Source organism: Gouania willdenowi, chromosome 17 (genome assembly GCF_900634775.1).
Source record: "Gouania willdenowi chromosome 17, fGouWil2.1, whole genome shotgun sequence".
NCBI classification, from domain to species: domain Eukaryota; kingdom Metazoa; phylum Chordata; class Actinopteri; order Blenniiformes; family Gobiesocidae; genus Gouania; species Gouania willdenowi.
In genome coordinates, this window is record NC_041060.1 from 15,419,172 (window position 1) to 15,434,303 (window position 15,132).

The window sequence follows — 15,132 nt, forward strand, 5'->3', positions numbered from 1 at the left end:
GAAAGAATATTTATATATATATATTCTTTAAATTCTTTCCCTCAAAAGTCACTTTGAAATTACATAATTGTCCCAACAATTAACTTTTTTTTTGCACCATTGTATAATAAAGAGAAAGTGGCAAAAAAAAAAAAAAGCTGGTTCCACTTTTATTTTGAAATGTCATTGAATAATACCGGAAACCTGGTGTTTCCGAGTTGTGCGGAAGTTTGGTCAACAGCTGTTGCTGAACGTTCATAAAAGGTGGTTAATTTTTCATGTTTAATTCAATGCGTAATCTTTAAAAAAAATAGTGTCTATGTGCTACTTTCTTATGGGCCTGCTTTACTAGTTGTTGACCAGATGAGGTTAGTGGTTAATGTTGTACTGGTTGAGATGAGGCTGTGTGTTGGTCAGCTGCAGGTTTACTGACGTCATCATGGCTCTGGACTGGATGGGACTGGGATATGCGGCTCTGGTTTTATCTGGAGGAGTCATGGGATTTATTAAAGCAGGTGAGATAATGTAGCACTTCTGATTTCTGATTTCATTCAACAGACGATACTAAAAACAAAGCTTTAAACTGTTTTGTCTTCAAACAGGCTAGTTTTGAGACTTAAAGGTGCAGTCCGCAACTCTCAGATCCCTCCCTCCCCGCTGCTCTCTTGCTCTGCCTCCAAACTTTCTGAAGTCCCTCCCTCAGAGGAGCTAACAAGCTAACGTTAGTCCGACAGCAACATCACAGTAATATAACATGCTCTGTTCAAAGCACATTACTGTAGTGCTTTTCTCTCTCAATATGAACACCTCAGCAGCAGCAACAACACAGTGTCACTTACAGCAGCCCACACAAATAACGCATGCACCACAGAGTTCTAGTGTAACAATTACAAATCAAACATAATGTAAATCAAGCAGCACTAACTACCTAAAAAGACGGCACTCCAGCCCTGGGAAAGGGGCGGGGACTGTGATCAACAGCTGTCACACAGTCCATCAAACACAATCTTGACTCTGATTGGTTCTTTTTGTTCAGTCGCGGTGCATTCTGGCAATCTGCCAAAGGCTGCAGGAGCAGCAGGGAGGAATCAATGAGTCTGTTTTTTTCACACAAACTACTAGTTTCATGTAAAGCTGTCCTTACATAGTGACAGCTTTAGCAAATATGACAAAAAGTCACTTTTATAAGAGTTGCAGACTGCACCTTTAATGCATTGTCAAAGTAAAGGGATGTATTTATTGTTCAGAAAAGCCACGTTTTTATTTTTTAAACAACAAAAACCAAAAAAACAACTGCACAAACATTTCTTTTCTTTGGATCGACTTTCATGAATAATTCTTCAGATCATAGCATTTTTTTTCCTTCTTTAACTTGTGTATTAAACCTGATTGGTTTCTCCTCCAGGCAGTGTCCCCTCTCTGGTAGCAGGGCTCCTGTTTGGTATCCTGGCTGCAATCGGTGCTCATCATCGATCTCAAAATCCCAAGAATACATTGCTTTTACTTGGTGAGGATGGAGTTCACTTTGTTACACAGTCACACAACATTCACTAGAACCTCTCCTATCCTTTGAGCGCAGGTGCCTCAGCAACTCTGACTGTAATAATGGGACTCAGGTTTCTCAGCACTTGGAAATTCATGCCAGCCGGTTTAATGACTTTGGCGAGGTAAATATGTTGCAAAAATTACAATTCTAAGCATCATGTGTGTGTTTTTAAATTGTTTTTTTTTTTCTTATTTCAGTGGATTGATGTTGGGAAAGATCATCACTGATAAGATTGGACATTACACCACTTGAACTTTCTCTAAATACTAAGCACTTGTTGTTTTGTTTTTTTTTTTTTTAATCTGACCAAGCTGTGTACATTTGCTAGTCTTGTGTAGGAAAAATCTAAGCCACGTCCTTGAGGGATGGTGTCCTGCTTGTGCAAAATCTTGCAGGACAGCTGCCGTTCGGGACCAGGTTTGGACAACAAAACCAGAAATCAAGTGTATTAGCTCTATAGTTTAATATAGATTACTTTGATGTAATGTAGAAAACAGTTTCTTTCATTGTTCTTTTTTTTTTATTTTTCATTTTCTACAAATATTATGTGAATAACTTGCTTATTTCCAACCTATTCTTCTTATTTGACATAAAATTCTTTCAATATAAAACTGTTCCCCACTCTCTTTTTTTAACTTTTAAATATGCTCATAGTGGGAATTGTAAAAAGGTAAAATACTGATCATTCAATTACATGGTTAATATAATACAATAATCCTGTGGTTGATTTGTTAGCGTTAAACACTGTTAAAAACATTTGGCTATGCTGTGCTATTGGGGGGCCATCTGGGGGTATTTGGCTGCCCAGTCGACCCGTCCGTTCACTGGCTGAGTGTTTGTGTTCCTGGAGAAGACGTTTGCCCGTCCAGGCAGCTGAGCGTTCAAAGATGTGTTCTTCCATGTTTCGTCCTCTAGGATAGACAATCAAATAAAGTACAACATGTAAAACTGAAATTGACTTCATCTCATGTTAGCTTTTGATTATATTTATAGTTTCTATACCATAATGCGTCGGTGCCAGCCTGTTTGTGGGGGTCTTGGTTTTGGATGATTTTTGAATAGAGTTTAGTCGATGATCAGCAGCAGCCGAGAGATCGACTAGAAATGAAGAAAGAGGATAAAAATATAGGATGACAGAGTCAGAACAAAGTGGAATAAGCAGGATATAGTGACATTAAGGACTTTGCGTACAAGAACGCTTCCTAAAAGGAAACAAAAATATGAAATGCAAAAAAAAAAAAGCGACAGCAAAACAGACGAAGTTCCAGAAAATGTGCAGAACAAAGCAAAAATACACAAAATCACTCAAAAAATACACTCAATTGGAGAAAAATACAGAAAATGACTCAAAAAACAAGAGAACAATATACAAATGACAAGAGTACACAAAAAGACAGCATGAAATTACAAAACATCCACAATGATGCCTCTAAACAACAAAAAAACTGTAGTTCTTTCTAGTGTTTATGGTTTATGCTCATATTGGTCATTATTTTAAATGCTGACATAAATGGTAATAACATGGCCCCGGATCAGTAATAAACCACTGTAATAAAGGATGTCTTATTACTGGGGACTCACCAGCCAAGGGGCCTCCTATGGGATCCAGTGTAATCCTCTGATGGACGGAGGCCACAGCTTCAGTCTTCCAGAAAGATGACATGGCTGTTTTGGTGTTGAGAGATGCTTTAAAAGACAAAAAAATAATTTTAATGAATAATTGATAGTGGAAAATGTTAAAATCCTGATAAATGGGATTGGGGTTTCCAGGAAATGTCAATAAATCTGAGCGCGGTACCTTTGGACGTACAAAGGTTATCTGGAGGCTTGGATAGCAGAGGTTGCTTTCCTGTTATTTTAGGAAGAACTGCATCTAAAAAAAAAAAAAAGAAAATTTCACAACATTGGTGCAAACTGAATGCCGTGTTGCAATTTAGACAACTTTTAATCTGCAGGAAATTATGACTGGTTTTAGTGAGTAATGATTTTTTTTTTTTTTTTATTAGAAAAGCACCGTATAATTTCACCCTGGAGGTATTTATTATATAGTTTTAGAAATATAGCAAACAATGTGGCTATTGAATGACAAAAGAAAATAACACCTGAAAAGTTTGTACAATCTGGTCAAGGAGGTAAATTTTGTGTGTTTTCAATCTTTTTAAACAGCATGAGAGAGAAGACAGACAAAGAAAAGCTCTATAAAGAGAAGCTTTACTGTAACATCTGACGTTTACTCAGAGTCATGGTACTTTTACTCAGAGGAATCTCCTGGTCTTGGCGCCTCGTGGAGCACGAGCTGCCCCACAGCTTTCTGCCGAGCGCTCGGCCTCCTGCCGTGCTGTAACTTTTTGGATTAACACCTAAAAGGACAAAATGTTTACGAATCAATAAATATGCTTGAAAAATGAACTACCGGTCATTGGAATTAGATGCTATTTGTGACACTTACCAGGCACATATCTGGACTGGCGTAGGTAGTGCTGCTTTGCTGACAAGGTGGAGGAGCTGGTCTGGTTTACTCCCACACCAGCCTTTGATTCTAAGAATCTAGATTCAGATGGTTTAGATTGAAATATTAGATTTTTTTACATGTATTTATTGGGAAACTTTAACTTTGTGGCCCATTTCTTTTAGAAAGTGTCTATGCGTATGGTCACGGACAACCCCCGGTGCTATTGGTAAATTGACCTCAGTACACGTACGTAGTGTCTTAGGGTTAGGTTTAGGTTTAGGGTTAGGTTATAACCTTATATTTACAATTTTTAGGGTTAGGGTTAGGGTTGTGACCTAAACTGGCCAATGAATGACCTATTACGTAACCTACACTGGCCAATGAGGGGCGCTGCATACGGATAGAATGTAGGAATATTGATACGGCAACCGTACCAATAGCCACTGCCTTTCTTCAAATGCATAATCCATCATACTGCTCACACTGCTTCACACCATTTACAGTGATGTCCACCCCAGATATCAGTGGTTCCCAACCTTTCTTGTCTTGTGTACCCCTTGAGCCTTTTTGCCATACCATGAGTACCCCCTCACTCATATGTTCATGATTCTCCAAAAGTAGAACATAACACAACTGAATATTCAATGCAAGTTTTTATTTCATCTTCTTAAATTGAACAATTAATATTCAGGTATTATCTTTTTATTTAACTCAAATTAAACACAAAATGATGTTGCCTTCAAGGCAATAAAAATGATAAATATAAGAAATAATATTATAGTGAACGTTTGTATTATTTTACTAATATATTATGATTATATTGTTATTAAAGAAAAATAATAAAGTTGAAATTAGGAAAAAAATAAGAATAAATAAAATAATAATGTAAATAAATAAATATAAAACAAATGATTAACCTGCCTGTGTTATATATAACTTTTATGACCATTTACCACAAAAGGAGCTTCTTTGAATACGTCCCCTTTAAACAGGCATTTACACTTTAAAAACAAGTCATTGCGCACACGTACCATTTTATTGACCGACTTATGAAATGACTGAGAATATTTTTTATTATCTTGAAAATAAATTCTTATTTTTTCCACGTACCCCCTGCAATGTGCTCACGTACCCTGAGGGGTACGCGTACCCCTGGTTGGGAAACACTGCCATATATCATGACATGCGACCAGTACAAGGCAAAATCTGGTGTATCGTGGTAGCATTTCAGAGCATGGATGTTTAATGTTAACCTAACCCTAGGAACGAGTGTATCATAATGTATCCTGTTTTCCTGCAGTCTGTGCCTTCTCCTCAATTATTGGTTCACGGCTCAACTTGTCTGGGACACTTGGACTATCCTTCTATTCTATTCTGTTTGCCCTTCTGCTCACTAAACCCAACCAGTAAAAGCGGATGGCTGCCACCTCTGAACCTGGTTCCACTGGAGATTTCGTCCCATAAAAAAAATGGAGTTTTTGTTTCCCCCACTGTCGCTAAATGCTTGTTCATGTGGATCTTGTTGGGTTCTTTCTTTTTTTCTTACTATGGACCATATATTACATTAAGCGCTCTGAGATGACTTTGTTGTAATTTGCGCTATATAAATAAAGTTGGGTTGAGAGTTAAGGATTTACCTTTGTCCAGCGGCAGCACTGTTTTTTGAAGAAGTGATTGCAGGTTTTTTAGAGATGGAGACTCCAGTGTCTGCGCTGTTACTGTGATCCCAGCTGTCAAATGACTGGACAGACGTCTTTCCCCATCGTCTGCGTGCTGCGCGAACTTCTGACGCATAGTTTTCTGCTCCTGTGGCAGCTTCCTGCTGCAGCAAGAGAAGCATTGTTTCAGAGTATCTACTTTTTGTCAAAGGTTAGATGTATCGGTAACACTTTACTTGAAGTTTTATACATAAGGCTGACTTTATACTGTCATTAGCATGAATAAGGTGTCACGAAGGCTGTCAGTAAGTGTTGTTTGATAAATTATGACACCTTTGGAGCTATGTTGGCATTTTTTTGGTTAGGTGGAGGGATCTGGAGTTAGGTAGGGTTAGGGGTTAGAGTAATGAACAACACTTAATAACCCTTCATGACACCTTATTCATGCTAATGACGGGTGTCGTAATAATATGACAGCGTAATGTCAGCCTTATGTATAAAGTTAAGTATTACGTGTGCGTGCGTGTCAAAAAGACAGCAGATCAAACTGTTTATTTACAAATTCAAATCCAACAATAATCTGAATCACAGGTTCTTAACTTGTGTGTCATGACCCATATTCATTACAGGGTCACAGGTGTGGTACTTTATTTTGAAGGGCTCTTGTTTATGCAGTAGTAATGACACTTATAATCTCACCAGATTAGTTAGTTTTATATATATTTATACTTTATTATTGATTGAAGGCAGTTCATTAAAACTATAAAAGGATGATCGCCGTCATGATTTATTTGAATGTATTTTAAATAAACATATTTTATAAAATGTTGCTTAACTGTGATATTCAGTAGGATTTCTGATTTTTAATTAAAAAAAAATCAGATTGTTGTAATTTATTATTGAGGAATTTTTTGGGGCCCAAAGCCATACTAGTTGAGAACCACTGATCGAGATGACTCGCGTTTCAACATTCATATACAGATTGAACATTAAATGTAGCTAATGTAATCTATTTAAGCTGAGTAAAGAGTTTACTTTGAATCTATTCACAGATGGTGGTAGATCAGATGGTAGCCTGGTCTTCACCAGGCTCAGAGGTTCCTGTTGCCTGTCTGTCAGTGATCTGGAACCAACCAGCTGCATGGTGCTGTGGTCCATGTTACCCTGAGGGAAGGGGGTCGGTTTGAGGAGCTGATCAGTGGACTGGCAGGGGTCCGAGTCTTTATTCAAAAAGGTCAGCGGTGCTGATTTGGTGGCTTCTTTGGACATCTTCTCATGTGTGGTGTGAGGCTCTGGGTAATTTATGGGTGTCCCAACGGCGTGGCCTACATTAAAGTATGGATATCTCAAAGCCTGCATGGGAGAAAGAAAGAAAATATACTGAGTGAAACCTGCAGAGATTACAGTACGTAATCTTTCACGTTTAAACTTGGAATGTCCTTATACAACTGTTTCACTTCCGTTACGATACCAATATCGCTGCCTTCAGTGTTCATCAATATCAATCTGATACAATATCAGCATGAATCAGGCATACTTTTATTATATTTTTATAGTGATGTCAAAAACAGTAAGTATGAGGAAAAACTGACCCATTTATTTTTTACCAATGGGTTACATCAGTGTTTTTCAACCTTGGGGTCGTGACCCCATGTGGGGTTGCCTGGAATTAAAATTAAATGAAATTAAATGTCTAGGAATTGGTAAAAAAAAAAAAAAAAAAAACACATCACACACAATAAATATGAAACAACTGCATTCTTAAACTATCTAAAAAATCAATCTAGTTCAAATAAAATGCGGTATAAAAATATCTTGTCACTTTGTGCAGAAATTCTGGCTATTTTGTATTTGTAACACACTTTAATAAACAAGATCAACATCTAATTCGAGAGGAAGAAAAAAAAGTCCCTGGGGTCGCCAGAAATTTATGATATCAAAATGGGGTCACGACCCAAAAAGGGTGACAATATTCTACAATTTCATAAAGTATGGTAAATAAAAAAAAAAGAAAAAGAATTAGAGGACACTGAAAAATAACCTCAATAAATAAAATTTAAAAAGTGCAAAATAACCTCTCGTTTAACTTAATCATGATCATATTCTACAATTAAATATAATTCTTTTTTAAATTACAAAATCCTGAAAATTAGCGTTAATAAATCCCATGAAACTTACTATACATTTAGCAAAAATAACAACTCAAATTAATTTCAGTTAGTTTTTTTACTGTCAGTATGTGATGGGAACAAGTGGAGGGCAGGAAAAAACCCCCAAAACAAAACACAAAATTGTTCATTGTCCATGCTTGTATTGAAGATGCTAAATGCAGGCTGATATAATCTAATACTTTTTTTTCTTTTCTAACTGATATTCATGCGATATCTAATATCATGAGGTCTAAACGTGTGTTTTTAATGTACCTGTGCAGCACTTGGTCTTCTCTCAGGGTCCCACTGCAGCATGTCGTTCATCAATGCGATCGCTTCATCGCTGGCATTAGGAATCAATGACCTGAGGTTGCTGGGGTCACACTTTGGAAAACGGAAGTTGGTAGAGGTGGCCAAGTTGAAGCCCTCGGGCCAGTCTGACTGATTTTGGGGGGAAGTTAAAGTTAGATAGAACCAGTGTGTTATTATTACACCATTTATTGATTGACATTCAAAAGTCAGTATGGCTCCAGCAGAAGGTCAAAGCTACTGATTGGAGGTAAGTAAAGAAACACTTTGCAGGGTGCTCTCGTGAGGTTTTCCTCACTTTGTATGGGGTTCCCAGAACCTGGCAGATCTTGAAGATCTCATCCACCTCACTATTGCCAGGGAACAAGGGCCTGAGCGTATACAGCTCTGCCATGATGCATCCCACGGCCCACATGTCGATAGGTGAGCTGTAGGAGCTGGACTTCAGTAGAACCTCTGGGGCTCGATACCTGGCATAATACATAAATATACACCAAAAGCATTGCATACTAATATGGAAAATAATCATATTAATCATCCTATTATCCTTGAGGTCAGTTTCACCCCATTCAATGTTTATCATTCAAAAAATAATAGTTTACTTTTTTTTTATATTCATATTTCATGACTTTTCCTAATTTGATGGGTAAATTGTGAACACATTTGTCACACATTTGTTTTCCTCTGGGGTCAATTTGACCTCAAGCTGTTTTAGCTGCGGAAAACTTGTGTGTGTGTGTGACCTTACAAGATATACTGTACACATATGAGATACACTAACTCTAAAACTGAAATTTCAGTTTGACCTGACGGTGGCGCTGCAGGAAAGCTCATGTGATCACCACAACCAATAGGGTTCATACTCTTGTAGTCATTTATGTTGTCAGAAAATTTAGATGAAAACTATTCTAGATAAATTCATTCTAATTTAAAAGTGTGGCCTGATGGTGGCGCTAGAGAACAGGTCAATAACAAAGTGCCTGACACAAAAAGTTGGTCAACACTATTCTGAAAATCCTTTTTTGGAGCCAAATATCCCTTGGGGTCAGATTGACCCCAAGGGTAAAATGTGTTTAATATTTGAGGAAATTGAGGATAATAAGAAGGTTAATACAGTCAAGTTTTAAATGTGAAAGAAACTGAATCAGAAGTTATTATAGGTCATTAATGATACATCTTTCCTTCTTTAATCCAAGTGTGCACAGTGCTTTGTTTGACTACAACATCCTTAATTCAATTAACTCTCACCATCTTGTGGACACATAATCTGTGTATGGTGGTTGTGAACGTATTTCTCTCGCTAGTCCAAAGTCTGCAATCTTAACCAGTTCTGGTCCCATGCACAGCAAGTTCTCTGGTTTCATGTCACGGTGGAAATATCCTGAAATCAAAAGAAAACAAACACTCATGGATGTTTTTCAGTATGAACATTTCTAATAACACAGCTTTAGATGGCGATCACATCTGATATTATAGGCACAGTTATTGGGACCTGACAATCAAGTTTTTTAAAAAAAAAAAAAAACAAAGAGGAAAAAGAAGGCTTACCGTGCTTGTGTACAAATGCTAAGCCAGATAATACTTGGAACAGAATGTTCCTTATCTCATGTTCAGAAAACATCTTTTCTTCTCTGGAAGCAGCACAGTGGTAAAAGACAGGACAAAGAAAGAACACTAGACTGCAGTTACATTCATGTTCACTGGGTAAAGCCTCTGTACAGTATGTACACATGGGGCGCCGATCGTAAAAGTTGCGCATGATAAAATAAACTTTTTGCAACATTTAGCAACAAACCACGTTTAAAAAACGTATGTGAATTTTTTATCTGACTTTTGACCAGATTTACAGCAACATCTGTGAAATTTGTGATTATTTTTTCTCATTGACATAAAATCTAAATGCTACATTTAATTGTTAAATGTTAATTCTAGATCTAAACGTTAAATCTAAACGTTAAATCTAAACGTTAAATCTAAACGTTAAATCTAAACGTTAAATCTAAACGTTAAATCTAAACGTTAAATCTAAACGTTAAATCTAAACGTTAAATCTAAACGCTAAATCTAAACGTTAAACATAAATATAGAACAGTTTAACATCACGTCTCGTGTGTGATGATTCTTTAGATTTAGATTTAACATTTAAATTTAACCTTTAAATGTAACATTCAAATTGAACAGTCAGATTTAACAGTCAGATTTAACAGTCAGATTTAACAGTCAGATTTAACAGTCAGATTTAACAGTCAGATTTAATATTAAACATTTAGATTTAGATTTAATATTGTCATTTAACACTGACATTATATTTTTACGAGAAAAGTAAATATCACAAATTTCACAAAACTGCTGTAAATCTGATGAAAGTAATGAAAAAAAAATTCACGTACTTTTTTTTAAATGTGGTTTGTTGCTAAATGTTGCAAAAAGCTGATGGTTATTTAAGCATATGCATAGAAGCATTTTCTCCAGAAATTTTGTTTTGGAATTTATAGGGTGAGGGTTAAATCTAAGGCATGAACTGAGAACCAATTTTCACATCTTGTCCAAAATCAGGAATGTTGTATGTATTACACATGCAATTATGTTTGATCTGCAAACCACTTCCCCAGTATTCCTTATTAGTAATAAACAAAAACATATCCATCACTTTGTCCGTCCTGCGTATGGAGAACTAAACAAAGTGCAGTTTGTTTACCTTTCTTTCATGAGCTGAAAGAGGTTTTCTTTCATGTACTCGAAAACAAAGTAGAGGTGGTCGTTCTCTCTGACAACTTCCTTCAGCTTCACCACGTTAACATGGTTCAGCTTCTTCAGAGACTGATGAGAAGTATCAATAAGTAAAGCAGTAATGTTATAAGATCAGCTGGATTTAACCTATATTATTAACACATTAGAGTACATCCCGTAACGAAACGCAAAGCTGTTTGGAATATATCATGATTATTGAAGGTGAATCTCACTCTTACCTTCACTTCTCTTAAATTCAGACACTCATCCCAGGAATGAAACTTTCTCTTCATCCTGGAGAGAAACACAACGCATTGATATTTCTACCGTAATAATGTCCCGTAGATCAAAGGACACAGACCGAGTGTGAAGTGGCCCAAAGCTGCAAAAAGGGAAGAGAATGGGAAACAGTTATGGGACGCAAGTTCAGGCTTGATCACCCTGTAGCTGACCACCTTTGATGAGGGTTTCTAGTGTTTAAAAGGAGGAAACAGCCCGTGATTCAAATGAACACTACTGATGATGAGCCCCAAATTTACATCCATCCCATATCTGAGACATAGCTCCCACATCACTCTCAAATGGTAAACCTCATGTGACTACCATCTTTTTTGCTCAAAGGACGGTTTAACATCACGTCCCGGTTTAATGGTTCAGTGACTCATTTGTGCCTTTTTAAATCTGTCCCTCAGACATTGCCAAAAAAACATATTTTTGTTGAAGAGGGAAATCTCTGTAGAGATAATCAAGATGGACATTTAAAAACCTTGAAATTTGATTTTAAAAAATAAAATAAAATAAAACCTGGAAAAGACGGCGTAAATAAATGTACATGTGACAGTGAGATGCTCATTAGGTCAATCTATATATTTGATCCGTTTATTGCTTTTAATTTATTAAATCAGTGGTTCCGAACGAACCTTTTTGGGTTGTGACCCCATTTTGATATCAGACATTTTTGGTAACACTTTACTTGAAGTTTTATACATAAGGCTGACATTATGCTGTCATTATCTGTCATTAGCATCAATAACCCTACCTGACCCCACTAGATCCCTCCACCTAACCCATAAAATGCCAACATAGCTTCAAAGGTGTCATAATTTAGCAAACAACACTTAATGACAGCCTTCATGACACCGTATTCATGCTCATGACAGATAATGACTGCGTAATGTCAGCCTTATGTATAAAACGTCAAGTAAAGTGTGAGGTGTTCAGTGGTTGGATACTTCTCCACCCATGCACAATCAGAAGTCAGTTACAGGATCTGTTTTCACTTTAACATTGAAAACTTGATCCTAGAGGGTGGTAATGCATGCTTTAGATGCTCAACATATCTGAATCTGATGAAGGTGTCACCATCCAGCTTGGCAGAGTTGTTTTGTTTGGCTTCACTAAGAAAAAGTTGTGCAGTAGTAGCAGTTCGTAGTTAGTAAAAGTTCAGTATTTTCTTCTGTTGATGTTGTGAGTTTCACCATGTGAGGGCACAACATGTTTGTGTGGAGCTGTGAGGCACTTTCTATAGCTCTCTAATCAGCTTAAAGCTGTGAAATACAGTGTGTTACAGTACAATGTAGTTTTCCTACAGCTCCACTCACCTCTTTATGGCTACCAGCTCCCCGGTCTCATTGCTCCTACCTAGTAACACACTGCCATACGTGCCGTCCCCCAGCTGCTTGAAGGTGGTGTAACGATTGATGGTCCACATGGTCCAGCAGTTTGTCATAGTGAGCAGAAAGTCATCTCTCCACACATCATCCACTGCTTTGCTTTGTTAGGCTTCCATCCATCCTGCAAAGACATAGATGATAGATTCCAATCATCAGATTAGTGATGTAAGATAAAAAGCTTGTAGAGAAGTCTGTTTTGATCCTGCCTGCGAAACAGCGTCTCACCTTTCCCCAGATAAGCCTCAGTGATGCCAGAGTAAGAGTGATCCTGTGAGACAGGAGCTGGATTAAACATGTCATGTGATCAGGACACAGGAGAGAACCCAGTTTAAGATGTAAACACACAGCTTTGAGAACTAAATGTTTCATACAGTTATACATGGGTGATCCAGTGTTAATTCCATGACTGATAATTATTTTTTATTGACTGTTTTTTTTTTTTTTTTTTTTAACCAGACTGAGAAAATGCAAACAAAGGCCGTTGAAGAAAAATAATGCATGACATTTGTCATTTTGTAACCAGTCAGAGGTAATCTCTGTGTGGGAAATTAACACGTACCAATATAAACAATATAAAGACATACATTTCATGGGGTGGTAGGGGTGTGTATTGCCTGGCATCTGGCGATACGATTCGTATCCCGATACACAGGTCACGATACGATACGATATCCTAATATTGAAGTATAAGGCGATTATTGCAATTTTTTTTTTATATATGACTTAAGAAACAACAAATCTGTAAATGTGTACACCTTCATGAGAACAATATGTATGAAATATATTTTAGTGGCATATTTTACACTCAAAACATTGGCTTTAACATGCCATGTGCCAACAACTTAAAATAAACAAAATAACATACAATCTGCCTGTGGCTTTTAAACCAACTTTGACTTTAGTGCAACTTAACTAGGGTTTATGCCTAGAACAACACATAAATGCAGAAAGTTAGTACTTTCTTTTTAGATTTTACAGAAAAAACACAAGCTGGTCAACATGCCCAGGTTTCAGTGCACTTCTTTGTGTAGTTACAATGTCTCCCGCAGTGGAAAAGACTTTCCTGGTTAAATAAAGGTAAAATAAAAATAAAAAATAGATAAAAACGGGATGCATTTTGAATTGATCCGAGAATCGAGCGACGTAATATCGCGATATATCGCCGAATCAATTTTTTCCAACACCCCTATGGGGTGGGGGTAATGATACGATACAATAGACCAGACATGGGCAACGGTTTATCACAGCAGGGCCACAAAAATGTGATAGTCTGATACAAAGATCACATTATCAACATTCATGCCAGTATAAAGATAACGACCAATCTGAGCATTAAGGCAGGAAAGAACAAAGGTTTTTTTGTTGTTATTTGTTTGTCTTTTTGTGTATTTTTCTCTGAGTTTTTTGTCATTTTGTATATTTATCTGTCATTTTGGGAATTTTCTGCTGACATCAAACAGCTACAGCTGGTTCAGAACGCTGCAGCTCGGGTCTTAACCAGAACAAAGAGGTCAGAAACACATTACTCAAGTTTTAAAGTCTTTACACTGGCTCCCAGTCAGCCTCAGAATAGACTTTAAAGTCTGCTGCTGGTGTATAAATCTGTGAATGGGTTTGGTCCAGAATACATCAGTGACATGTTAGTCAGGTATGAACCCAGCCGGTCTCTCAGATCTATGGACACAGGTCAGATAGTGGAGACCAGAGCTCACAGTAAACATGGTGATGCTGCTTTTAGTTGTTATGCTGCAAAGAAGTGGAACAAACTGCCAGCAGAGCTGAAGTCAGCATCTAATGTGAACATTTTAAATCAAAGTTAAAGGCACTTTTTTTCTCTACTGCGTATGATTGAGAGAGATTTTTGGTCATGTTGTTGATGTCATGATGATTTTACTGATGATTTTAATTGATTTTACTGATGATTTTAAATGTTCTTATTGATTTTTAAACAATTGAATGTTTTTTCATGTAAAGCACATTGAGTTGCCTTGAGTATGAAATGTGCTATACAAATAAATTTGGCCTTGACTTGCCTTGTTTGTGTATTTTATGACTCATTATGTGTTTCCGTTATTTTCTTGTGTGTTATATTTTGCATTTGGTTTATGGTCATCTGTCTTTTTGATCTTTTCAGTATATTTGTTGTTTTGGGTATTTTTCTGTCATTTTGTGTAATTGTTGTTCTGTGAGTTTAGGTGGTTGTTTTGTTTGTGTGTCTGATGTCTTTTTGTGTGTATTATGACTCTTTTTTGTGTTTTTCTTGTTGTTGTTTTGTGTATTTTTGGTTGACGTCCTGCATTTTGCTGTTGTTTTGTGTGTTTTTTTTTTTGTTGTTGTTGTTATTTTGTGTATTATATTGGGCTTCATATTACTTCAAATTTCTTGAATTACAATTTTTGGTGGATTTGTCTTAGAGGCTGTACAGAATTAGACCGAGGGCCGCATGTGGCCCCCGGGCCGCCAGTTGCCTATGTCTGCAATAGACGATAATGGGCTCATGATAACGATACGACAAACACATTTTAAATCATACTTTTATTTTACTTAAACTCTGAACCTACTTATTTTAGGTATATGACCTTTTTAACTCAATGAATGTAAATAAATAAAGACAAACCATAACATTTGGATGTGT

At 36.8% G+C, this 15,132-nt stretch overlaps 2 protein-coding genes across 8 annotated transcripts; one reads left to right on the plus strand and one right to left on the minus strand.

Annotated features, from left to right (window-relative positions):
* The first annotated feature begins 186 nt into the window (after positions 1 to 186).
* LOC114479247 (transmembrane protein 14C-like) lies at positions 187 to 2,302 on the plus strand. Of its 2 annotated transcripts, none has more exons than XM_028472823.1 (5): positions 187 to 243; positions 397 to 494; positions 1,385 to 1,486; positions 1,559 to 1,646; positions 1,723 to 2,302. In XM_028472823.1, exons 2-5 carry the CDS (start codon positions 419 to 421, stop codon positions 1,775 to 1,777), a joined length of 321 nt encoding a protein of 106 aa, XP_028328624.1. In that variant the 5' UTR covers positions 187 to 243; positions 397 to 418; the 3' UTR covers positions 1,778 to 2,302. The 2 variants fall into 2 exon arrangements, with proteins under 2 accessions (XP_028328624.1, XP_028328625.1); XM_028472824.1 differs by having other exon boundaries at positions 190 to 243; positions 403 to 494.
* Positions 1,986 to 12,748, minus strand: LOC114479246 (serine/threonine-protein kinase MAK-like). Of its 6 annotated transcripts, XM_028472817.1 has the most exons (16): positions 12,723 to 12,748; positions 12,426 to 12,618; positions 11,064 to 11,118; positions 10,793 to 10,914; positions 9,643 to 9,725; positions 9,343 to 9,475; positions 8,393 to 8,564; positions 8,059 to 8,226; positions 6,671 to 6,988; positions 5,615 to 5,799; positions 3,975 to 4,072; positions 3,760 to 3,885; positions 3,324 to 3,398; positions 3,107 to 3,211; positions 2,528 to 2,623; positions 1,986 to 2,436 (listed from the first exon to the last, which is right to left on the minus strand). In XM_028472817.1, the coding sequence occupies exons 2-16, from the start codon at positions 12,551 to 12,553 to the stop codon at positions 2,297 to 2,299; spliced, it is 2,004 nt and encodes a 667-aa protein (XP_028328618.1). In that variant the 5' UTR covers positions 12,554 to 12,618; positions 12,723 to 12,748; the 3' UTR covers positions 1,986 to 2,296. The 6 variants fall into 6 exon arrangements, with proteins under 6 accessions (XP_028328618.1, XP_028328623.1, XP_028328619.1 ...); XM_028472822.1 differs by lacking the exon at positions 12,723 to 12,748 and having other exon boundaries at positions 12,466 to 12,689; XM_028472818.1 differs by lacking the exon at positions 12,723 to 12,748 and having other exon boundaries at positions 5,615 to 5,796; positions 12,426 to 12,689.
* Positions 12,749 to 15,132: the final 2,384 nt, after the last annotated feature.